The 27,118-nt window shown below is 45.6% G+C and overlaps 1 protein-coding gene across 1 annotated transcript in view; it reads left to right on the top strand.

Annotated features, from left to right (window-relative positions):
- JAK1 (Janus kinase 1) overlaps positions 1-27,118 on the top strand; it is a 71,370-nt gene that overhangs the window by 1,972 nt on the left and 42,280 nt on the right. Inside the window, exons 3-7 of the mRNA XM_018563095.1 lie at positions 15,213-15,363; positions 16,860-17,023; positions 19,639-19,966; positions 21,445-21,627; positions 25,588-25,745. Of these exons, the coding sequence (XP_018418597.1) occupies positions 15,213-15,363; positions 16,860-17,023; positions 19,639-19,966; positions 21,445-21,627; positions 25,588-25,745 (984 nt within the window). The remainder of the gene's footprint in view (positions 1-15,212; positions 15,364-16,859; positions 17,024-19,638; positions 19,967-21,444; positions 21,628-25,587; positions 25,746-27,118) is intronic.

Below are 27,118 nucleotides of genomic sequence, written 5' to 3'. Positions count from 1 at the left end.
CAGGATAGATGCGTCCAGCAACGGCGATCTATTCCAAACTGCTGTCACCCAACCATAAACTTCAATGGTTGACATCGGCTGCAGCTAAATAGGACATTTCCTGCCTTGTGTTCATACTTGTACATGAAGGGGAGTAAGGATGGAGATCTAATGGGGAAATGGGTGCTGATGCATGCTGGAGAGAGAGGTTGGAGATCCTGTTGGAAAATGAGTGCCGATACATGAAGGAGAGAGATAATGGAGATCTTGTGGGCAGATGGTGCTGATACATTATAGACAGAATGGAGATCTTATAGGGAAATGGCTGCTGATGCATGATAGGGAGATTGGAGATCCTGTTGAAAAATGAGTGCCAATACATGACAGAGAGCGGTTGAGGATCCTGTGGGGAAATGGGTGATGAAACATGTAGGAGATCCTGTGGGGGACTGGGTGCTGATGGAATACATGAAGGGGAGAGAGAATGGAGATCTTATGGGGAAAATGGGTGCTGATACATGTAGGAGAGGTTGGAGATCATATGGGGAAATAGGCGTTGTGTCATGAAAGAGAGAGAGAATGGAGATCTTATAGGGAAATGGACGCTGATAGATGTAGGAGAGAGGTTGGGGATCCTGTTGGAAAATGAGTGCCGATACATGACAGAAAGGTTGGGGATCCTGTGGGGAAATGGGTGCTAATGCATGTAGGAGAGAGGTTGGGGGATCCTTTGAGGATATGGGTGCTGATACACGGAAAGCAGTCTTAGGGCATACTTCATAAATAATAGTAAAGCAATGCAGAAGTAGAGTTTTTAAAGAAGCACAACAAAGATGAGAAGTAGTGTTGAGAGTCTTTAAAGCCTAATAATACACAGTTGAGGTATAGTGTTGTACCACAGGAAGGCAGCAACAACGCTTTAGGTTGGTGAGGAATGAGGAAACCACAACAGGGTAAGTAATAGACGTAAGCATGGGGTCGTCTTCGGCATCTGTGACTTGGTTTGAAGTGGGCTCTAGTTTTTCATAAACCGCGGCTATACTCTAGAGAGGTGAGGGGGAGAGCTGATGTTTAAGATAAGCATTTCACAAACCCGGCCAATTGGAAATTGAGAATATGGTGGAGAAATACATAAGCAGAAGTTACCTTCAGTGAAAAGTGCATGGAATGTAAAGTGAATCCAGGTATATAGTGCATGGAATGTAAAGTGAATCCAGGTATATGGTGCATGGAATGTAAAGTGAATCCAGGTATATGGTGCATGGAATGTAAAGTGAATCCAGGTATATGGTGCATGGAATGTAAAGTGAATCCAGGTATATAGGCAGCTCAGGTTACCTTGGTCTGGACATTTTTGTTAAAGGAGAACTATGACATGAGTGATTTCCACTCATCTCATAGTTCTAAGCCGACCTGTGACAATGAGACTGTCACAGGTCGGCTCAGTAGATCGGGAGGTGAGAGAACACATACCGGCGTTCGCTCACCTCTCGATCCTGTCACGGCTCTCTGCCGTGACAGGGGGAGGGGCTGGATTCCCCTCTCCCCGCTCCGATCCGCCAGTGCTGACTGGCGGAACGGATGGGGAAGGGGGCGGGTACAGCTGGCTCTGCCGCTAGATAGGCAGAGCCAGCTGTCACTCACGCAGCTGGGCAGATCCCGTCATCTAAGTCGGGATCCGCTCCAGGTGCGGCGTCTCAGTATACCCCGAGCTGTAGCTGGCGGTATACTGAGCTTAGGGTAACGGGAGGACGCTAGTTTGTGTCCTCCCGTTACCCCAAGGAGAACTATGGGGAAAAACACTGACCCCATAGTTCTCCTTTTAACAGTTCAGTTATTTAAATGCATTTTTAAGATTTTCACTCCTGAATTTAGTGTCACTTTAAAAAATAAAAAGAATTTCCAGAGCGTCGTGGGTTAGCAAAAAAGAAAATCCGCACAGCAGAGCAGCTTGCATTTAGGCACAATATTTATCACTTGAACTTTGCACTATTGACTCATGTTGGATGTGACTCCTGAGTTTAGTGTCACCCAAAGGGACCCTGGTCAGTCTGTTTTAAAAATCCCACACAGCAGTTCCATGTAACAGAAGAGCTCCAACAGTAGGGGTAGCCAACCTCTGCATGCCAGCTGTTGTTGAACTAGAAGTCCCATGAGGCATTGCAAGACTGACAGCTGCAGACATGAATCCCAATGGCATGAAGGGATTTGTAGTTTCACCACAGCTGGAGTGCTGAGGTTGCCTACCCCTGTCTCTGGAAAATTGAAAGTTTTTCCCCTTGTGTGGCGCTTAACAGAGGTACGGGGAAAATGTGGAGGAAGGGGGGCAGTATAAAGCGCCACTACATAGCGCAATAGATGTGGTAGAGTGGGGTGTAGGCGTAAGTGTTGTACTCACCTGAGGCTGGAGGCTGTACTCACCTGGAGCCGGGTGTCGAGGAGCGAGCGGTGTCCGTGAACAGGTGGAGTGTAGGAGACACTCTGAGGACCCGTGGAGACCGGGCTGACGGCGACGCGTTTCAAAGGTTAAACCTTCTTTTTCAAGCCCATGTGAGGGGCTTTGGTAGATGAGTTGACAGAGTTATTGTGGGAAAACTCAGCCAGGGTGAGCAGGTCCATCCAATCATCCTGGAGGTAGGTACAGTAGCAACGGATGAACTGTTCTAGACATTGATTAGTGCGCTCGGTCTGGCCGTTTGTTTGCGGATGGTATGCGCCCGTGAGACGATGTTCGATACCCAGCTTCCCGCAGAGGGCCTTCCAGAATTTGGACACGAATTGAGAGCCCCTGTCCGTTATTATCCGTGCAGGTACTCCATGCAGCCTATAAACTGTGGCCAGGAAGGCTTCCGCCGTCTCCTGGGAGTTCGGAAGTTGCGCCTGCGCAGGAGGTCCGCGACCACCGGTAGCAGCTCTGATCTTCCCTACCCCTGTCTCTGACAGCCCGTGTCTTCTAGCTCCCCTCCATTCCAGTGCATCAGTCTCTGCCAGGCTCTTTGACATGTAACCCTTTTCAGGAGGATTGAATGCCTGTGTCCCCACCATGTGCTGTAGTTTCATTCTCTGACCCCTATGTCACAACAGTGCACAGCAGTAATAAAACTGTTCAAAAGCCTATAAACACTTCTAGTTTCTCATTAACGCCAAACTCCAGGCAGGAGTGAAAATCTATCGCTCACATCCCACACCTAAATTTTTTTAAAATGTATTATTTAGCTAACCCATCGTGGTCTGGTAATCCCTTTTCATGCATTTAAAGTTAATTTGTAAAGCAAATTGTGTGTGTATGAAAAACAGTTTTGAACTTAAAGAGCTATGAGGAGTTATTTCCACTCAGCCTCGTAGTTGGACCCGACGTCTGTCATTGAAACTGTCACACGTCGACTCGGGAAGTGAGCAAACGCATACCATCGCTCGCTTACTTCCCGATCATCTCCCTGCAGAGAGCCGTGACTGTCACTAATCACTCCCCACAGGGATTCCCCACTCAGATCTTCCGTTGCTGATTTGGAGGGGTGGGTACAGCTGGCTCTGCCTATCCAGCCAGCTGGGTGGATCTTGACAGCATTGTCGGTATTCATCCTGGCTGCAGCTCTCTCAGTATATGCTGGGCAATAGCCCGCTATTATACTGAGCTTTGCGTCACTGGAGGAGGTTAGTATATGTCCTCCTGTGACCCTAAAGAGAACTATGGGATAAAAAGGATACCCCATAGTTCTCTTTTAAAGCCCAGTGAAATAATAAGTTTGTCCTTGCAGGAAAAAGCTATTTTATTTACCCGATCCCCGCTCCCATCAGCTCCCTCCAGGCTGCTAGACCAGTGCTCGTGGCTCTTTGCTCCAGAAGTCTAAGAACTACTGACGTTATAAAGTACGATGTCGGTTCAATAGACCTGTATTTTACATGAGGACGCAGAGGGACAGTCCACAGGCAGAGCGGAGGGAAAGAGAGCAGAGGGGTAGCGGGGATCAGGTAAGTAAAATTTCTTAGGCAAAAACAAGCAGTTTTTCCTTGCAGGTTATGTGTGTGAGATAGGGACCTTAGATTGTAAGCTCCTTAAATGCAGGGACTGATGTGAATGTGCAGTAGGTAAAGCGTTGCGTAAATTGTCCAATAATCCAATTTCGTGGAAGTTGGGCATAAAAACTAAAACAAAGTTGACCCAAAACCATTGTAGTTTCCAATGAAAGCCAAACTCCATCCAGGTACATTTTTATATTTATATGCGGTCGTATTTAACTTGCCCTAGCCCCCTTTTTTTTAATATTGGCCATATCATTCTTCTGTGCCTTGTGCGCTGGTTCCTTGTAGCTGGGTGACCATTCTTTAATCAGGGGCTGGTAAGCTCATGACGTGTGGTCATCCTCCACCTGTTTGTATGCCAGAAGCTTTGTAATAGACATCAGTGCACTGTTGGCCTCATAAATGAGCATTACTGAAATTTCAGGTTATACTTGCTTATTACTGCCATGGCAGCATAATTGGCATTCTTGGTGCATGTGATATGTGACCCAGATGCTGACAGCACAAGAGGTGAGGCAGTAATACCTTGCATAGAGACAGATTTATTGTATCCCTAAAACTGGAAATAACTGGGAATCCTTTCTCTTTTGCTGTGCACATACCACACATATGTCCCATCCGAAGAATGCAAAAAACGTGTGACCCTGATGAAAAGATTTAGCATTACTTCCTGCCCTGACAGGAAGTGAGTGGGTAATCTCCCCACTCGAACCATAGCCATAATAACCTGGCAAAGGCTCTTATCCTTCCATGTACAGACATTTTCTATTTCAGACTCTTGTATTAAATCTAGCCAAATAGGTATTATTTATTAAATTATAGTAGGGATGCATCGATACCGATACTAGTATCGGTGCCGATATCGAGTGATTGGGCGAGTACGAGAATGCTCCGATGCCTAGCCCTATACCTGAGCTTCCAGTATCGGGAAGCCGGGCGGTGAGTCATTACCGCTGCACAGCTTCCTGATTGGCCAGGAAGCCGGCTCCATGCTCCCTCGTCACTTGGTGGTGAGGGAGCATAAAGCCGGCTTTCCTGCCAATGAGGAAGCCGGGCGCCGTTTAATGGCTAATCAGGAAGCCTGGTGGCGAGTCGTTACAGGAAGCCGGGCAGCGTGTAATAACTTCCCAGCTTCCTGATTGGTCAGGAAGCTGGCCAATCAGGAAGCAAGACGGCGAGTCGTTACCTGCTCCGCGGCTTTCTGAGTGGCCAGAAGGCTGGCTTCATGCTCCCTCCTCACCTGATGACGAGGGGGCATGGAGCCGGAATCCCGGCCAATCAGGAAGAAGGGCGCCGTGTAATGGCTAATCGGGAAGCCGCATGGCGAGCCATTATTCGCCGCCTGGCTTCCTTAATGGGACTTCCGGTATCGGCGAGTACAGAAAAAAATAAATATTGGTACTCTGATACCTAAAAACCGTTATCGGTGCATCCCTACAATATAGCAATAATCTTATGAGAGTGAAAATATCTGCAGTAATGGCAAATACCTGCAGAGCTTAGTCAGTTGAGCCTATTGTCTCCTGTGCAGCACCTGTCAGCATGTAACAGCAGTGCAGCTGCTCCCAACGGCTTCAACACAAACATCATTTGCATGTTGTTTGCAGAACACGAAGGACAGTTGCAGGTTTTGCCTTCTGTTGTACGGACAAAGTTCAGGTTCTTGTTTATGTGGATGGTGACTGGCACTTCTGAATTACCTGCTGCCTTTTTTCCTCCCTTGTGGACACCAGCTGGAGCCTTTGGATCCGGAGTCCTATTTCCATAGATAAACCCAATTATAAATACTGAACAACAACAACAAAAATGCTTTACAAATGGCAATCCGCTCTTCTCTTATCTTCCTTTTATGGTTGATCTAAAAATCTATTTTTATTAATAAGACTAGGGATGTCCCAACACCAAGTACAAGTACTTACCCTCATGTACCTGCCGATACCAATTACCGATACTTTTTGTTAAAGGGACATGTGAAATTTTTTCTAAAACACAGACTGATGATTTTAGGGCAGTTTCTCACCAGGGCGAAAATGTCCCCACAGCCCGAAGACATGTCCCCAAGGCAGAATAGTATTCTGCTTTGGGCACATGTATTCTGAAAATGCATGTCCCCAAGGCAGGACACCTGTCCCCAAGGCAGGACACCTGTCCCCAAGGCAGGACACCTGTCCCCAAGGCAGGACACTATTCTGCTTTGGGCACATGTGTTCTGTGAATGAGAGTTCTGGTTAGATGAAAGTTCTGGTTAGTTAAATACCAGATAACTTGAGAGTTTACTGTATAACAAAGGTGATTTTAGGGTTACATGAGCCATAGGTACCATGAACTATAGTTTTTTTGTCAATTGATTAGTTTTATCCTTCTGCAGCAGCCTGGACCGAGTTGTCAGTTATCCGCCCTAAGGTCAGGCAGGCGACGGGTTAGGTCTCTGTGGGGGCCTTAAAGTCTGACAATGGTCTGACATTTCTGCATTGACAGAATACAAGCTAATAACCGTACACACACCTATCCCCGAGACTGAGTAAGACCAAGCTGTTATACCAAGGGGAGATTCATATTCTTACAGATGACCCTTCCTGACCACACAGGGTAAACTAACAGGTCCTACTGGTTGCCCTCTCCTGCAACAAGTACTTGCTTCCTTTATGCTAACCCAATGCTGCATTCAGCTGCTGAGGGTGAGGAAAAATCCTGTGTAAGCTACAAGGTGCTGGAATAGCAGCTTGTTTGGGGTTCTGGACCCCCTGTGTGATTTTTGCCCAGTGTTGTCCCATGGAGTGAGGCCTATGCGTTGTCCCTGGTGTTTTCCTTGCATTCAGTGGTGCGGTCAGGGAGCAAGGAAAGGTAAGAATATATATTAATAAAACAATAAGTGATCAGCACCAGTAAATAAATACAAATAAGAGCTACTAGGCACTCAAGATAAATAAAAATATCTAAAATGATGTAATACAAACATGTGCCGAGCTAAATAAGTACAATTCAGTGAAATTGCACTTATTTAGCTCGGCGCATTATTGTCTTACATAAGAATATATATTGTTGGGGGTGGGGCGGTGGCAGGGGGAGAACCATGTTGACTTCCTCTGAAATGTAAAAAGCACAGGTTTGCTTTAAGACTTGTAGGATGCTTCCTGGTATTGTTTTTTTTTCCCTTTTAAGGTTTGGGCCCATTGTGGTACCATCAGTGCAATATGCACGTTACTGGCGCACTTTGCGTCGTCACCTTGTGTAGATTCCAATGCTTTTCAGTTCACTACGAGTTGAAAACCTAGCAATGACCACCTCGCACGTAAGCTACCGCACACATTGTTGTGTTATTGTACTCAGCGCTGCGTAGATTCGTAGTCGTGTCGTCTTTTCTCTTTTTTTTTCTTTTCTTTTTGCAGTTTGCTTCATGTGTAAAAACAGGGCATGGACTGCTCGCCTTCCTTCCTCACCTCAACTGAGATTACATCTAAAAATTGGTGGTTTCAGAGGTGCTTGCACGCTTTTTTTTTGTGCTGCTTGTTGCTCCATCCTGAAAAGACGCACGCAATGCGGTCGTGGTCATGAATGAAGCACAGGCCCATTAGTGTGTGTTTACTTTACTCCACCACTAGACAGGTATAATGAGCTTTTGTCTGACTGCTTTAACCCCATTGTATGTTTTGTGTTTACTGCTGCAGCAAAACACAAGAAGTAATATAAAGAGGGCGGGTGAAGGTCTGTATTTCTATTTTTAAAGCTGATCTCCAGGCACATATAAAACACAAATTAACACATCTCTGTATCCATTAATGCACCATTAAATGCAACCAGAAATAAGTAAATTGATCAATGGTATAGCGCTATAAGCCTCACGGTGTCATTATCAAAGAACCAGTGTTGTGAAAAGTTAAATGAATAGATGATAATGTGAAATAAAATATAAAATGTATAAAGTGTGTTGGTCTTTTCTTTCAACCACGTATCAGTGCATGATATATATGTGGATACTGTGTAGCCTAGTCAACAATGTGAACCTTTTCTCAGAGAGAGTGGTAATCTAAGTGGTTAAACCGAAATAAATGTGTGTGTTTAAAGCCGCAGTTTTAAACTTGTAATACCAAACCTCTATAATAAGGATACAAATAAATATATAGAAATTATATATAGAAAAACCGTATATACAAATAAAACTACATATGTTTTTTTGATAATCACACCGTGAGGCTTATAGCGCTATACCATTGATCAATTAACCTTTTTTTAGCGGCTTGCAGCCAGTCCGTTTTTTTCTTCTTTTTCTTCTTTGTTATTCCCTTTTTTTCGATGGCGCAGAACATTTGTTTTATCAACCAGAAATAAGTACCTAGTATTGGGCTATTGCAATCCCCTGTGCTGCAGAGCTCACTCCCCTGAAGAGGGAGAAGTAGCACAAGATGCCAGTAATTTGTGCTGTAGTGCTCATGTGCTAACGAGAAGCATTCCTATAGGAGGAGAGAGCAGAACAGTGGTTTAGTGGTTAGCACATCTGCCTTGCAGCACTGGGGGTCCCCGATTCACATCCCGGTCAGGACACCATCTGCAAGGAGTTTGCATTGCATGAAGGTTAATTGGCTCCTGCCTAAAATCAGCCCTGTATGTATACTTGTGAGATTTGGACCGTAGATTGTAAGCTCCTCAGGGCAGGGACTGATGTGAATGTGCATCTATGTAAAGCTCTGCGTAAATAGACGGCACTATGTTAATGCCTGTGATGCATAAATAAATAATAGAATGACAGAGAGATGAGCTCATCCGCCCACTGATGCTCCTTTTGCCAGTTTGAGGGCAGGGACAAAACCTGTAAGTGTAATAGAAGAAATTCTGCTCTCGTGCCCTCCTGCCAGGCAGGGCAGGGATGTGTAAATCTAAGGAATAAAGCCACATTCACACGCCTGATCCTGTGCCTGATCTTTTCTTCTCTCCTTTCCATAGACATAAACCTGTACAAGTTTATGGAGCAGTCTGAAAACTGGCTGCTTGATTTGGTTCACTTCATGCCTGCACACCTCATCTACTGTCTCTACGGGCTCCGTGACAGTAACATGGTTGCAGTGTTTGCTGGAAATCCCTAGCAGACCACTGGTTTTATTTTACTTGTTGCCCTCAGTTGCTCTGTAAAGTCTGCTTTACATCCTGCAGCGTGGTTGGCAGCCAGCCGGCATTTAATTACAAGAAACTGTACCTCCTATAATAATTACCATCAGGCGTGACGTAGTTATTGATCGAGTGAATTAATCAAATTGCCATTTATGGTCTCCAGGGATGTTTCTTTTTCAAACGCAGCCTAATTGGGGTCTGCTTCTTTTCAAGACACACAAGTATTTATGCATGCAGTAGAATAATATACAGTATATTATTATTATTATACAGGATTTATATAGCGCCAACAGTGTGCGCAGCGCTTTACAATATAGGGCAGACATTACAATCACAATACAATTCAAGACCGGATGGTAAGGAGGGCCCCGCCAGTATATGCTGCATAACTACAGTGTGGGAGCCTTGTTTCTTTTTGGCTGTTTATTGTCAACTGCATCCTCCTGGCTTTTCAGTGTGTGCCACGTGACCTGTACAAATTCATTCTTGCCGACACCAGCGCAGGTTTGGAGGCCTCTGGGGTACAAGTGGTGGTGTTCAGGGATGCACAAGGTTATGGATGGTATTTATTATAATAATATTTTACACAAATATACATATATACTGTATATATAAAGTATATACATACGTGTGTGTGTGTGTATACACACACCCTGGCCAAAAAAGTCAACTGGATTTAGCTAAGCCACTATGTAAGAATCTTCCACTAGATAATTACTTGGTTCAATAACATTATGTCAACAAAGAATGAGGTCAGCTGCCTCCATGAATATACTGAATGATCAGGTTTTTCCATCAATGATGCCACGGGCATATTCCACGATGACAATGTCAGGATTCATCGGGTTCAGAATGTGAAAGAGTGATTTCAGAGAGCATGAGACAGAAGACTTTGCACAGAGGTCCGACTCTCCTATCATCACTACAAGATCTTGGTGAAAAATGAATGCTGTGACATTGCATAAACTTATCAAAACGATGCCACGGCGATTGCGTGCCGTAATCAAAAATAATGGCGGGCCAGGAAATATTAGAGTGACTGAGCCATCCACATGAAGTCTGTTTGTGATTGTTTGGGCAGAGACATTGACACCAGTGGCCTGCTGGAGGTCATTTTGTAGGGCTCTGGCAGTGCTGCTCCTGTTCCTCCTTGCACACAGGAGCAGATACCGGTCCTGCTGATGGGTTAAGAACCTTCTACGGCCCTGTTCAGCTCTTCTAGAGTAACTGTCTGTGTCCTGGAATCTCCTCCATGCTTTTCAGACTGTGGTGGGAGACATGGCAAAGCTCCTGGGAATGGCAGGAATTGATGTGCCATCCTGGAGAAGTTGGCATGCCTGTGCAACCTTAATTTAATACTAAAGCAGCTGAAACCGATGATTAAAAAGTGTTCCTTTCATTTTTTGAGCCGTATAATTCTCTCTCTCGGAGAGAGAGAGAGAGAGAGAGAGAATCTTTTTTTCTTTGGGTCCATTGTAGTTGTGACTACATGTGCATGTGACATAGCAAATTCTATGCCGGTCAAGACAGCAGGAAAAAAAAAATCAACACATGCCAGCAAGCAGCGGAAATTGCACTATGGGGTCTTAAAGTCCTCCTTTAGGTCTCCCCAAAAAAACAGTTTTCTAAAATTTTAAGTTCCGCACAGTTGATTCCTCCTCTTCGTGAGCTGCACTATATGGCCAACTTTTTGTGGACACCAGACCATCGTACCTACATGAGCTTGTTGGGCATCTCATTCCAAAACCATTAATATGGAATGCCCCCCCCTTTGCGGCTAAAACAGCCTCCACTCTTCTGGGCAGGCTTTCCTCAAGATTTTGGAGTGTGTTTGGGGAAATTTGTACCCATTTTAACCAAAAGAGCCTTTGCAAGGTCAGTTTCTGACATTGGACGAGAAGACCTGGCTCACAATCAGGCTTCCTGATGAGGGCTTTTTGGTGGCAGCGGTTAGAAGCAGAGTTTCCTCTTGTCACAAGCTCTTAAAGCGAGAAGTCGTCTTGGGCCATAACAGTAAAAACCTGAGGCGATCCGACCCTTTCCCAAAAGAATGAAGTTCCACTTTAATGCGGTAGCAGTGATTTTATTGGTTCTAGTGTTCTGACAGTATAAGAACGTTTAGGCAGTTGAATCATTTACTGGAGATTCCAAAGGGGTGTGTGGTAACATGTAGAATCAAGAAGGGAATCTGATGTTGGTGTAATTTGTAGTTATGAATTATTTTTTTTAGCTCCCTTTCATGCTCTTTTTGTGAGATTGGGATGCCCTTTCCGTGGGGGCCAAGACCTCTCTCTTCCCAGTTTAGCTCGGACTGACTTTCTTTGTCCTTTAATTTCTGAGACATAAAATGGTTCAGAATAAACAAGATTACCTCATTTGCGTTGCAGGGAATGTAAGTGACAAAATGTCGATACTCGGGCCGCGCTGGGAGAAGATGTCTTAGTCACGTCCTCCCTCCCAGCAGGGTTGATTCTTTCACAATGTCTGTCTCGCTGGAGTTCGCAGCTTCCCCTTGACTCTGCCCGCTAGCTGTTCAGAGAACGGCAAGTTGTGTATTCTGTGTGCGTTTTTTTTAGGTTTTTGAGGAAGTTCTAGCTGCCCCGCATGACACTTTTAAAGGGAAATATATATATACAGATGTTCCTCGGTTACCGACTTACCTGTTTTGCGACCACTCGCACTTACGACGGACCGCCGATCGACCTCCGACCTTGCGCGTCAACGTCCGTGCGCCGCGTCGCCGGCGGAAGTGGTGTCCTCCGATCTTCACTGCGGGTCCCGGTAAGTATTTTCATTGCCAGATGTACAGTACACTGTTCAGTACTGTACATTGGCAACGCTATACAGTACTGTACTAATGCAGTACAGTACTGTATAGAGTTTCTCGCTTAACGACCAATTCGTTTAACGACCTGGTCGTAGGAACAGAACTCGGTCGTTAAGTGAGGAATACCTGTATTGCGGTCTGTAGCCCTATTGGAGACATTTCTTCTCACTACCTGATCTGTCTGACACCCATCAAATAGACAAGAAGTGAGGGCAACCTCCCCAACAGGAGAAACACAGCAACAAAAATGTGTAAATGAACCAGCTGTGGGCACAAAGGGGCTGATGTATAAACATTCCACCCAGCGTATAGTTGGGTGCATGCCATTCGCACTGCATTCACACTAGTTTCCCTATGTGCTTTGGCACCATCCAGTGGCAGGTTTGCCAGGCAAACGCCATTCGCCCAGCTATACACCCAGCTATTCGCTGGGCAGAATGTTTGTACATCAGCCCCAAGTGTGCTACACATGTCCAAAAATATAATCAAAGTACACAGGGCCAAACTGTGATGGGTAGACGACTGAGTCAGAACAACTCCAAAGCTGCAGCTCTTGTGGGATGTTCCCAGTCTGCAGTGGACAAGACTTACCAAAGGTGATCCAAGGAAGGAAAAAGCGGTGAACCAGCATTAGGGTTATGGGCAGCCATGGCTCATTAATGCACGTGGGGAGCTAAATTTGGTCTGTGTAGTGCAATCCAATAGAAGAGAATACTGGAGCTCAAATTGTTTAAATAGTTAATGCTGGTCCTGATAGAAAGGTGCCTGAACACACAGAGCATAACCGTTTTTGTTGCGTATGGGGCTGCGTAGACACAGTCAGGGTGCCCACGCTGACCCGTGTCCACCACCAAAAGCACCTACAATGGGCATGTGAGCATCAGAAGTGGACCACGGAGTAATGGAAGGAGTTAGCCTGGTCTGATGAATCATGTGAATGGCCGGGTGCGTGTGTGTCACTTACCTGGGGAAGAGATGGCACCAGGATGTACTATGGGAAGAAGACAAGGGGGCGGAGGCAGTATGTGATGCTTTGGGCAATGTTCTGCTGGGAAACCTCGGGTCCTGCCATTCATGTGGATGTTACGCTGACACATACCACCGACCTAAACATTGTTACTGACCAAGTACACCTCTTCATGGGAACGGTATTCCCTGATACTCCACACCCAGGGAGGTCTAGTGGAGTCCGTGCCTAGAGGGGTCAGGAAAAGAGGGACCTACTGAATATTAGGCTGATGGTCTTAATGTTATGACTGATTGTTGTGTAGGTGTGTGTTTTTGTATATATGTGTGTGTGTGTGTATGTATAGATGTGTGTGTGTGTGTGTGTATAGATATCTATAGATATCTATATAGATATAGATATAGATAGATAGATCTATATAGATATATATAGATATATCTCTATATAGATCTATATAGCTATATATATGTTGCTATATAGATATATATAGATCTATATAGTTATAATAATATTTTGTTCTTGTTTTGGTCAATGTTTTGAAGCACCATAAAAAAACCTGAACGTGTTACGCTTGTTATTTTTTTTAACCTTGACGGGAATGGCGCTCCAGTAACTGAACTGTGCATGGTATTGACTGGAAAGCAGATGGGTCACGGCAGTTTCAGAAAATATCTGTTTAGAATACTCGTACAATATACGTTCTGCTGCCGTAGGATGGTGACTCCCACGCAAAGACCGGCGTGTGGTTTATGTACACATCAACAGCCCGGGTGCATACAGGCTTCGTGCAGATCTGCAATATGAGAATAGTTCTTTGATCTCTGGTACGTGTTGTTGGGTTACAAGGCTACATAGTAACTCTGATAGAAAAAAAAACTTGTCAAATTAGACCACAAAAAAATAAAACTAAACTCCTCAGCACCTTACACCTTTCATTTATCTACAGGAAGAGAAAAAAATCCCCAAGTTTAAATTTTGTGTCCAAAATGAAAAGATATGTAACATATCCCCCCCCCCCTTCGGGATCCGCTTCAGCTGCGGCGTCTCAGTATACCGCAAGCAGCAGCTCGGAACCGGCTTCTTTGGTGTCGGAAGGGGAGCTTGGGAGGAGATCGGCGAACCTCTGTTCATCGATCTCCTCCCCGTACTATGGGACTGGGAGCGATGCAGATTACATCACTTCCGGTCCCATCCCATAGCCATCATTGCTCGGCTCCTGAAGCCCAGCAATAAGCTATTGATGTGCACTTCAATAGCTTATTTCAAGTGTAAAGGTGACACTAGGGGTATTTTGGACTCCCAATATCGTCTTAAAGAGTACCTGTCGCCACCATGTTGAGTATGGCCGGGCAGGCCGGAGTGAGAGCAATAGTTCTAGGGCCAATATTTATGCGCATCTCTAAACTGATGAACTGTGGAGGCTTTTAAATTATCGTCTATGGACTTTTTGGATTTTGTTGCAGTTTTACGGACGTGCACTATTTTTAACCCATGCATGTCGGGTATCTATTTACTCGTTGTAACCATCTTTTATATGTTATAAAACAAATGGGTATTTTATTGTGTTTTGGGGCATTAAAGTGCATGTATCATTACATTTTGATAAGGAGTTGGCTTGATAAGAAGTTGCGCTAATGTCGTGCAACATAAAAAAATTTGCAAATGCCAACATTTTATTCTACAGGGTCTTGGCTTTCAGAGAATATTTAATGTTTGTGGGTTTTAAATCCTTTTTAGGCCTAAAATGGTTACAAAAAATAAAGGCCTCAGTCATGAAGGGGTTAATGACACTTGTTTTCACTTTTTATAAATCCTTTGTTGCATCTCGGTGCTGCTGATCTCCTGCAGCCACTTTGTGTCTACACGCGCTCCAGCGATGGCCGCATGACATTTTTAAGGGCAGGTTTCCTAAAGACTACAACAGTGGACCATTGCTGGGTAATGTGCTAATGCGGTCGCTTGTTGTTCCCTTGGGAAGCCCCTGTAAGACGGTGACAACACTGGAGCACAGTTGGGAAGCAAGGACAGAGCGTTGTCACCCTATAACAGGAAGTGCCCGAACAAGGACTTTCTTGGGAGGGTCACAAGGTTTTATTGAGACTGTAATTCTCTGAATGTCTTTACGGGATTTTAGATGTTAATGGTTGGGATTACGTATACTGTAAACCTCATTTTCTTCTAATCTCTGGCATATGCGTCCACGTGGGGTATGTCGCGTTGTGTTGGCTTGCGTTGCCTAAAAGCAATCCATTACAATGAGTCCATTCTCCGGGTCATTCATTCAGTCATTCTCTTCTTTCATTCCCACAGATTCTTCTTCACAAATTGGCACGGAACAAATGAAAACGAACCACCGGTCTTCAGATATTACCCTAAGAAGCACAGGGACAATTATGAGGGCAAGGTGCAAGAGGGAACCCCGATTCTTGATGCCAACTCGCTGGATTATATATTCGCACAGGTAAACCCATCGCAATGCAGGAAAACAAATATATATTAAAGCCGAACTGGCCTAATTGAGATTGGCAGTTGTGTACGTCTGGTTTCATATAATGGTGCAGTGATGGAGGAGACACCAGGTAGATGAAAGCCACACACTCCAGGTGAAGAGCGCTTGCTCAGTATTGGCTATTTTAAAGCTGAACGCTGGAAAAGCAAATATTGTCTAAATACAAGAGGCGCGTGCATTCCTATATGGATCTTGGTGAGCTTTGTGGATTACTTCCAGATCTGATCCCGTGTAAGACTTGGAGCTTCCTGTAATAAAGACGCTTCACTGCTGCTCTCTTCTTGTGCAGGGGGACTGGTCTCACCTCCGGTAATAAAGACCGCTCACTGGTGCTCTCTACTCTTGTGCAGGGTGACTGGTCTTGTCTCCGCCCCCTCCTGCAATAAAGAGCACTCACTGCTGCACTCTTTCCTTGTGCAGGGTGACTGGTCTTGTCTCCGCCCCCTCCTGTAATAGAGACCAGTCACTGCTGCACTCTTTCCTTGTGCAGGTTGACTGGTCTAGTCTCCGCCCCCTCCCGCAGCTCTGCTCTCTGCACAGGCTATGTGTAGCACAGTGATGCAAAGGCATTTGGTGCACACAACGTGGGTTTATTTCCTTTGTGCCTATTGAGGAATATTAGATTAGGGAGTATTTAAAATTCCTATCAGTTTTTTGTTTTGTTTTTTGTTTTTTTTTGGATGAATTTTTCTTCACTTCCTGTCCTGTATAAACAAGTGTAAGTGGTGTAAACCAACTTCTCCAAAGCGATGGAAATGCTCTCCTAGCAGTATTCAGAATAAGTGTCCCCATTTGAGGAATTTCCCTCTATTCTTATTCTGGAAACAACTCAAAGATTTGGATTTTCCTCACTTTCAGTCTGTGGCAAGTGTCACCAGAACCAACAGGGTGAATGTTCCCAGTGGGAATGAACAATGCATTCACCCCACACACAAACCTGTTGCCTCCATACTTCCTTGGTGCACAGTCAGCGGAGACTTGGCATGAAGAAAGGTCAGCACCTTATGTAAGATGTGGCTCTATAGCTGCAAATGTCAATCACCAGTGAACGTTTCGAGGCCACCCGGGTCCTTTTTCAAGGCAGCAAAGTCTATATGCAGTAAAAGAGCTATGCACCATGCAGGGCTCCTTTGACCACCGGAGCAAAGGGTAGAAAAGCCTGCAGGGACTGGTCTAGCAGCCCGGAGGGAGCGGGGATCAGTCAAGTAAGACAGTTTTTTTTCTGTCTCCTAGACATATGCTAGCAGTTAATCCTCAGTGCGGGCGCAGACCTAAAGGGATGTTCCCTGGAATTGGGCTTCAAGCAAGAATAAGATGGAAACTGAAATGAGAATGAAAGACCAGTGATGTAGCTCTTCAATAGAAGAATTAAACAAGATGGGGACTTTGCCTATTGCCTCAGAAATAGATTTAATGGGACTTCTTTTCCTTACCTTTGCTTTCATTAGGGCCAGTATGAGCTGGTAAAGTGTTTGGCTCCAGTCCGGGACCCCAAAAACGAACAGGAGGTGCACGAAATAGAAAACGAATGTTTAGGAATGGCAGTGCTGGCGATATCTCACTATGCCATCAAGATGAACATGCAGCTTCCCGAACTCCCCAAGGAAATAAGGTCAGTCATGGCAGTTATTAGAGCCACATGCCTTCTAAACTGTTGAGGGGAATTTATCAAATCTGGAGCAGTTGTCCATGGCAACCAATCGGCTTCTCTCTCTCATTTTCAAATCTTAACTGAACAAACTGAAGAGAGAAGCTGATTGGTTCTCCAGTTTTGATAAATTCCCCTCTGTGTGTTTAGGTAGAATACACATGCAGAGCTGGAAATCCGGTGTCCTCTCGGCACCGCTCCTGCAGGTCCTGGGTTTACCTGAGAACGTGATCTACAATTTTAGGTTCCTTTCCTGCACCTCTCGGCGGAGAAACCTGGTATTGAATTGCAAACCAAAAATATAGTTGTTACCCTTGGGAATGCCATTGGGCTCCTAATGCACTTCATACAGCAGCAGGATGGGGGTCCTGCTGCTGTTTATCAAGGAATGGAGGAAGGACTTTTATTTTATTTTGCTACATGAATGGCCCCAACAAAACCACAGGCCCTATGGAGTTTGTTTGGCCTTGGATATCTGTGGCATTATCTAGAGCAGGTGTCTCAAACCTCCGGCCCTCCAGCTGTGGTGAAACTACAAATCCCATGATGCATCTCTCTTCGGGAGTCATGTCTGTGGCCGTGAGAATCTTGCAATAACTCATGGGATTTGTAGTTCCACCACAGATGGAGGGCCGGAGGTTTGAGACCCCTGATCTAGAGCCTTGGTTCTCAACTGGAGGGTCGCGATCCCGTGTTAAGTGGGTCGCCGTGTGCCCTCCACTACGCTAGGTGAGAAGTTCCTCAGCCTTTCCCTAGCGCAGCACTGTCGTGTTAAACAGCCATTCAAAATATGCTGCCTGGTACAGAGTGTCACATGAGGGAACTCCAGCCATATGTGCATTGCTTACAGCTCCCTCGGGTGCCCAGTAGAGGTGCCTGGACTGGAGTGATGTCACATTCTGGCTTCCGGCACCTCTACAGGCACGCAAGGCAGATGTTCAAGCAATTCATGTATGGATGGAACTCCGTCACAGCACAGCAGCCCCCCCCCCCCCCGTTCATTTGAATGGCATCCCAAACGCACCTCCCGCTCACAGTTCGATTGCCCTCACCGGAACATGCAGTACTGCAATACCGTGCGCTCCAATGTGGTGTGACTTGGGTCGTGATGAAAGGACAAATGAGGGTCGAACCACTAATCTAGAGGACGGGTCATCTCTCTGGTCACCAAGCACCACTGTTAGCTTGGATGGCCCCGCCTAGGGGCTCTCTGTTCATGGAGTGCTGGGAGACTACAATGTAATGCATTATTTTTCTTGCCTTCATATAACATAGACAAAGGGAAAAGATGTCTACTTAAATAAAAAAAACAAAACCATGCCATGAGGCATCAAACCACATTTGCTGGAACGGAACAACTAAATAAACTGCTTTTGTATTTACATATCTACTTTGCATAGATTTGGCTCCATTTTCCAGAGTTGAAGCACACACTTACCCATTTCTGTTCTCTAATCCCAACATTTCCTCTTCAACAACCTATTTATGCAATACATTGTGGATTTGGGAGCTCCCGGTGGGAGGATTATGACAGCCACTTGTTATTGTATCAGCACTTTATAGTTCCTGTTGTCACGCCATGCATGCTATATTTTAGTTGCTGATTTCCTTTTAAAACAGATATGTATGGGCAGGGTGTACCCGCCCGCACCCGCCCGCATACAAGAGAACAGTCGCCCAGTTCAACTATTTTTATCCTGAATGGCTGACAGCATGATTAGATGATGATCTCATGTATCTGGCAACATGCTGCTGGCTGAGCTCTTAAGATAATCTTTATTCTTATCGGTTATATTGATAATAAACAGCCAGACTGGGTCCCAGTGCAAAACTTGTACAGCCCTTGAGCCATTTATGGCTAACCAAATGGGAAAGCGCTCATTGCACGTACAGATTTGTACTGCTACGGAGTCTTCATGCAACTGGGCCAATCCTTCCCTTTTTGCAGTAGGAAACAAGTTGACCATGTGTGCACAACCTTCAGTTTATTGGCTGACTTGCATGGGACACAATAGCGGGCCCCGGGGCTACAGTGGATGGGCCTGTTGTTCTCTGCCTCTGAATGGATTGGGTTATAAATCATGTATCAATAGCTGTGGCATTGCCTCCCTCCATTGCCATATGTTTGTATTGTTGGCCTAGCATACGTGTTTGCACTGCTCTTTGCAGAGTGTTTATCACCCTTTCAGATACAGATATGAAATACAGATACGACATAACAGATTACATATGGGTTGGCATTATTGTTTCTGCTTCAGGATGTTTGTCATACAAAAGCTTTTCCTGAACTGAAAACCGAATGAAGTATTCCACGCTGGGCTGATGATCACTGCACCTATACGGGGAGGAAGCCAGTGAAAAGTGGCAGAATGGAAAGGTGGGACAATCATCATCCCAGTGCAGAATTCCCTCTATGGTTTTCAATTCCAGAAAAGCATGGAATCCCCCCCAAAAAAATTATCCCTAGACTGACTCTGGTCAATGTTGGGTCTAATGATATGAACGGGTCTAATGATAATTCTCTGTGAGGCACCATGGATTAATATGTTTTAAGTAACCCATTTTTCTTAACCTTTTAGCTACAAGAGGTATATCCCAGAAACCTTAAACCGAACCATTAAACAAAGGAATATCCTCACTCGGATACGGATAAATAACGTCTTCAAGAATTTCCTGAAAGAATTCAACAATAAAACGATCTGTGACAGCAGCGTTTCCCCGCATGACCTGAAAGTGAAGTACATGTCCACTCTGGAGACACTGACCAAAAATTATGGGGCCGAGATATTTGAGACACAACACTTAAAGGTTTCCTCGGAGAATGAACAGAACGGGTTTCCAACCGTCGGCGTGTATGAGGTTAAGGTGAATGGGAACGATGGCATCCTGTGGAGGGTGAAACCAGCTGTAAGTAGAGACAAGAAGCAGTTTATAGATGAATTACACACAAAAAATGATTCAACCACATTCTGCAATGATGTGTAAAACTGATTTTTATTGGGCACAGTGAGTGGTGACACTGTGTCTACAGGAGTGCAGATCTGGCTGGTAATATGGATGCTGGGCAGTGAGCAGCCGGTACAGGAGTGCAAATGTCACGATTGACCTGAATACTGGGGAATAACCAGTGTTTGCATTAGTGCAGATCTCGCTGGAGACTTGGATACTTTTGGAATTAGCACAGTGTGCATTGGTGCAGATCTCGCTGGCAAAATGTGTGTGCTATAGCGCAGATCTCACTTGTGACATAGATATTGAGGAGTGAGCTGTGTGTGCTGGCTTGCAGATCTTGCTGGTGACATGGATACTGGGAAGTGAGCTGCGGTGCTTTAGTGCACATGTCATTAGTAAAAATGGACACTGGAGAGTGTGCTGGAGTGCAGATCTCACTGGTGACAAATACTGGGAAGGGAGTTGTGTGTGCTATAGTGGAAATCTCACTTGTGACATGGATACTGGGGAGTGAGCTGTATGTACTGGAGTGTAGATAGTGTTGGTGGCATGGATACTGGGGAGTGAGCTGTATGTACTGGAGTGTAGATAGTGTTGGTGACTTGGATACTGGGGAGTGAGCTGTATGTACTGGAGTGTAGATAGTGTTGGTGACATGGATATTGGGGAGTGAGCTGTATGTACTGGAGTGTAGATAGTGTTGGTGACATGGATACTGGGGAGTGAGCTCTATGTACTGGAGTGTAGATAGTGTTGGTGACTTGGATACTGGGGAGTGAGCTCTATGTACTGGAGTGTAGATTGTGTTGGTGACTTGGATACTGGGGAGTGAGCTGTATGTACTGGAGTGTAGATAGTGTTGGTGACATGGATATTGGGGAGTGAGCTGTATGTACTGGAGTGTAGATAGTGTTGGTGACATGGATACTTAGTGGAAGTGGGCCCACTAAACATGGGGTTGCGACCCACTTTTGGGTCAGGACCCACCAGGTGAGAACCAAGGTACTGGAGTGTAGATAGTGTTGGTGACATGGATACTGGGGAGTGAGCTGTGTGAGAGAGTCGAGACAGCCAAGAGAGAGGGCTGGTTCACACCTCAGTCTGCTTCCAGAGTGTTCGGCCTCTAGAAATCACTGGAACGCAAGACCGGCTGGCTCACTGCGTTCAGGGGTGGGAGGGGGCGTGGCGGTGTATTGAAGTCAATGGCACCGCCATACCCCCTCCCGCCCCTGAATGCAGGTGTTTTTTTCATTGGTAGATCTCATTGAGCTCGTCATTTGAAAAGTAGATCTCCAGATGAAAAATTGTGGGCGGCCCTGGTCTAAGACCTCTCTTGTGCTTTTCCTTGGGGTGATAACCTTTCATTTCCTCTACATGGAGAAGGATGGCATTTTGCAGTGTTTAGATGTCGTTCTGTTTCATCTTTCCTGCAGCCCGTGACGGTAGAGAAAGAAAAGAAACCGAAAAGGAAAAAGAGCGATCACAAGAATAAAAAGACGGATGCGAAAGCCAACGCCAAAGAGCAGTGGGGCTCCTTCTCCTACTTTCCGGAGATCACCCACATCGTGGTGAAGGATGACATGGTCTACATAAACAACCAGGACAACAAGTGCATGGTAAGTGTCATCATTATAGTGGAGAGTGTATGGAAAGGGCCCAACTCTCCTCTGAGATGCAAAGTTATCACTGCCCTCAAAGTCTTTGTAAACTCTATTTGCATGCCATTGATCCCGTGACCTAACCCCCATGTCATTACATATATACAGAATATACACACACCAACACACTTTTACATACAAAGTTACTTAGGTGGAAAAGTCCATTGAGTTCAACCTATAGGCTGGGTTCACACCTAGGCGTACCGAATATGCTCTTTTGCTGCGCGTGTCTACCGTGATTTGCGGCAAAAGACGCGCGACAAACACGCGTTTCCGAAGGCTATCCGGCTGTATCCTAATGGATACGCGCGGCAAATACGCCCCAAAGAAGCTCCTGTACTTCTTTGGGCGTTTTGCAGCTCGTTCCTACGCGCTGTAAAACGCCCAGGTGGGAACCATGCCCATAGGCAATCATTGGTTTTCACACGTTGAGCGTCTTATAGCGCGTAGGAACGCGCTGTAAAACCCCCAGGTGTGAACCAGGCCTTAGAGATACGGAGAAAAAAAACCATTTGCTTACATTTGTTACCCAGCTCCCTTACTGCCCCTGAAACCGCAGCTTTTCTAGTATTCAAATCTTCACTTTACTCCAAAGCTCAAGCCTACCCCTCTCCCCCATGTCTGCAACCTGGCAATACACGTGACCGCTTACAGTCAGTGTCAACCAGGTTCTGCCCCTTTTAAGGTTCGCCCGTATTCTAAATTTGCAGTTTAGTTTTGGTTTGGTCAAGGGGGCTGGAGGACCTTGCTGGGGGGGAACGTTTACAAAGCTCATTCACTCTGGAGAAGCAATGCTTAAGAGGGGATAAAATCACAACGTACAGATATATTAAAGGTGACTATAGTAACTGTAATAATCTGTTTTATTCTACGATCCCTGAAGAAGATACATGGGAAAAATTTGAGATGGGAAAAAAGATTAACAGGGTTATTCACAAAGGGGTGAAGGGTTTGGAGAAGGCCAGAGAAGTGAACAATCTGATCTGGAAAGTGAGCTGAATTGGAGAATTTTTCCAGTTCAGCTATGTTGTCCTGGATTGTTCCCTTCTCCGGCCTTCTCCAGACTCTTCACCCTTTTGTGAATAACCCTGTTAATCTTAAAATATGTAAGGGGTTCTTTACTGTTAGGCTACATTCACACGGGGCGTTCGATGATTCCTACGGCAAGAACCCTATGGATTCCCAGGTGTCCCATTCAGATACGGCCGCTGTACCCATGGAAGGTAATAACAGGGGGACGGCGGCCTCATCTGTCATTGGCAGACCGCATGTAATCATACATGTGACTTAGAATAGATGATTGTTGCTGCATGCATCCAGCCCAGTCCCAGCAGGCTGCTGCTGACCGATTATGGCCGCTGTCGCCCTGTCATTTACTTCAATGGGTACAGCAGCTACATCTAAATGGGGACACCTTGCATTCCTGCTGCAGGAGTCAATCGGTTCTTGCTGCAGGAATCCCAGAAGTCCCCGTGTGAATGGAACCTTAGAGTAGTAAAAATGTGGAGCTCCCTTCCCCAGGTAGTGGTATCATCTGTACATAAATTCATCAACTTTAGGATGTCTCCCTCTGTGATCATGATATACAGAATGATGGGACTTCATAGACACACACAAACAGAGACACACAAACACACATAGGCTGAACTGTATGGTTCTGCCTTTTTTCACCCTTCTCTGCTATCACGGTGCTAGGGGAGGGGGAAGGACAAGACCTGTCAATGTTACTTAAAGGAGATCTATGAAGTGAGTGCTTTTCACTCATCCTCATAGTTAGAGCCGACCTGTGACAAGTCACGGGTCGGCTCTATCGATCGGGAAGTGAGCAGAAACATGCAGCCGATCTGCTCACTTCCCCATCATCTCCCTGCAGTGAGTGGTCACCGTCGGTCACCGCTCCCCGCAGGGATTCCCCCCTCCCCTCTCCGATCCTCCAGCGCTGAGTGGAGGAACAAACGGGAGAGGGGGCGGGAACAGCTGGTTCTGCCTCTAGATAGGCAGAGACAACTGTCACTCACGCAGCTGGGTAGATCTCTACAGTAATGTCGGGATCCCTCCTGGCTGCGGCGTTCTCAGTACATAGAGAGCTGTAGCTTGCGGTATACTGAGCTTTGGGTCACGGGAGGAGGTTAGTATATGTCCTACTGTGACCCTTAGGAGAACCCTGGGGAAAACCACTGACCCCATAGATCTCTTAAGTATAGCAGAGAAAAATCAAGTCTCCTGTCTGCCAGGCGGGGCTGTTCTGTGTGGCAGAGCTGTGTAAATTTCAGAGTTGGTTGGACAGAAATGTAAATCTTTTGGCAGTTAAACAGCTCCCATACAAGTATTTCGCCTTCTGTCTTTAAAATTAGGGGTGCGGAAATTAACGCTTAATCCGTTGATTAATCGTTAATTTCTTTGATCGATCAAAATTATTTTGATCGATCAAAGTTACTCACCTCTCCGCCGGCTTCCGGGTCTTACGTCGGAGATCCGGTGACGTCACGGACATCGACGTCACTGGACTCCTCCCCCCTTCCCTGAGTGGCTCTTGTCAGCTAACGAAGGGAAGGGGGGAGGAGTCGGGTGATGTAGTTGTCCGTGATGGGTAACAAAGGGAAGGAGGGAGGAGTCCGGTGACGTCACGGACATAGACTCCTCCCCCTTCCCTTCGTTACCTGACGGAATCACTTGGGCTGTTGAGTCTCCTCCTCACTCTTGGGCCGGTGAGTCATCGCATGTCTGTACAAGGCAGCAAAAACAAATATCATGTAAAACAGTAAAATCAATAATCTGCTACCCTGGTGAGACCCCCTCGGAGCCCTGGTGAGACCCCCTCAGAGCCCTGGTGAGACCGCCTCAGAGCCCTGGTGAGACCCCCTCAGAGCCCTGGTGAGACCCTACGGAGCCCTGGTGCTGGTGAGAACCTACAGAGCCCGGGTTTAGCAGGGCTCTGTGGGGTCTTGCCAGGGCTCTGTGGGTCTAACAAGGCTGGTTAGACCCCACAGAGCCCTGCTACCCTGGTGAGGCCCCCTCAAAGCTCTGGTGAGACCCCACAGAGCCCTGGTTCAACCAGGGCTCTGTGGCGTCTCACCAGGCTGGTGAAATCGCACATAGCCATGGTGGGACCCCATAGAGCCCTGGTGAGACCCTACGGAGCCCTGGTGCTGGTGAGAACCTACAGAGCCCGGGTTTAACCAGGGCAGTGTGGGATCTCACCAGGGCTCTGAGGGGTCTAACCAGGCTGGCGAGACCCCGACATAGCTCTGGTGAGACCCTACAGAGCCCTGGTTAAAGCAGGGCTTGGTAGGGTCTCACCAGGGCTCTGTGGGGTTTAACCAGGACTAGTGAGACCCCACTGAACCCTACTTTAACCAGGGCTACGTCAGTGCTACAGTTTGAATTTAAAACTTATTTGTGTGAAGTTAAGTCATGGATTGTGGAACCTAACTAGTGTTCGGTGATTGTATATAGTATATACCACATTTACCACTGACTAATGCAGAGTTGCAATGCAAGCAGATCAGCTAAAAGTAGTTGGATCTGTATGTGCGTTATAATTAATCGAAATTAGTTGATTAATCGATTAAAGTTTTTTTCGATTAATCGAACACGAAAATTTTAATCATTACCAGCCCTATTTATAATATATAAATTATAACATTTTACCATCATATAAAGACTTTTGGGGCCCATTTGCATTATTATGGTTTTGTGGTAAGGCAGCCAATAAATGCCAACGCACCCTGTAAAATGGACATGACCCCTTCTTTATGCAACACAACGCATGAATGGCGCTGCAAAGCAATTGCCTGGAGTTCAGATTTCTCCAATGGTGACTTTGTATTATATTTTTGCTGTGTGCTGTGACATGTCACAATGTATTCATGCAGACTAGTAACCTTATTGCTGGATCTACTTTAACGTTCCATCTAGGAGCTGAAGCTCTCCTCTCCAGATGTGGCCCTCTCGTTCACCTCCCTCATAGACGGCTACTTCAGGCTGACAGCAGACGCCCATCACTATCTGTGCACCGACGTCGCCCCGCCATTAATAGTGCAAAATATAATGAACGGCTGTCACGGACCTGTTTGGTAAGCGCACGGTTCCTTTGAAAACATTTTATATTTTGATATCTGCCATCAGATTTGTCTGCGTCTTTTGTGAGCTCTGTTACTTTGTCATGCAGTGCATTGTGTTCAGTGGATTTTAGTTGGTGGAGCTGCACAGAGATCTGCCCGTCTGTAGATCTCTCATCAAGAATCACGAGCAGCGACAGATGTGCTTGACTTGGTTCAAATGGCACATGGATGGGCCCTGCTACCTTTTTGGTAGTTTACTTGGATTTACCTGAATGTCTACGATCATCTTTAAAAGTAAACTGACCAGAGAACTGATCCCGGTTATATTTTAGTAAAAGAGCAAACCATTCTGTGGGGGAAAAAAAACGGAAATTGCATCATAATTGCCTGTAATCGTCCTTTCCTGGTGCCTAGCATGGCATGCTAACTATTAATATGCTGCCATGCAGGCTCCAGAAAAAAACTGTTCTAGTCTATGCTCCAGCAGTCATGCATGTGCAGAAGAATTCATGACATTATGAAGCATGACCACACACTCGGGTTCTAACTGCTCATCTTTGAATCGGAACCGAAATAAAAAAAACCTATGTTGGCCCAAACCATTAGGGTTCATTCCATTCCACTCATGTCAGTGACGATAATAATTCAGTGGGGAGGGCTTATAGGCAACACATCTTCCACTGACTCCCAATCAACTCGTGCTGGATGGACATAAATCACTATTTTCAGTGTCCGCCGATTATCAAAATTTAGAAACACGGTGAGAAAGTCGAAGTATTAAAGGGCACCTGTGACCGAGCTATGGCCATTCAGGTATTTACATTCACACCAAGCAATAAAGGAATCTTAAATAGAACCCTCACTGACTTCTGTAGTTGCAGACACGGTGGAGCAATTTATCCTCAAAGTTCATAACAGAAGCCTTGAAATCACAGCGCCTCTGTCTTTCCCCTTGGCAGTAGAGATCAGGTGATATAACCTGTTCGGGAAGGACCACAGCTAGTCTTCAGTGCTTCTGCTGTGGGAGAAATAATTCCACAGTGCCTGCAGCTATGGAGGTCAGTAAATGAGTAAAACTCATTTATTGTTTATTAATAATATGCAAATATCTGAATGTCCACAGGTTCATTTTAAGACCAAAATCAGACAACGACTGGGCTGTTGTATTTTGCCTCATTTTTATTACCACTAAAAGTAATTTAAAGAGGACCACAGAGTTCACCAAACAGGCCACTAATAGAGGAATATCGATTGATAAGGAATGTTATCCCTTCCAAAAGTATGTGTATGTATATATATATATATATTTTAAAAATCTGCTATAGGTGGGAGTCTGGTGTGCTAAGGGCCACGGGGTCTGAGAACTCCAGCAATGCCTAGCTTGT

The sequence above is a fragment of the Nanorana parkeri genome, unplaced genomic scaffold (genome assembly GCF_000935625.1).
Source record: "Nanorana parkeri isolate BGI_ZX_2015 unplaced genomic scaffold, ASM93562v1 scaffold630, whole genome shotgun sequence".
Taxonomy (NCBI): domain Eukaryota; kingdom Metazoa; phylum Chordata; class Amphibia; order Anura; family Dicroglossidae; genus Nanorana; species Nanorana parkeri.
Note: the sequence above shows the minus strand (reverse complement) of the source record. Positions and strands in the feature narration are given on the sequence as shown.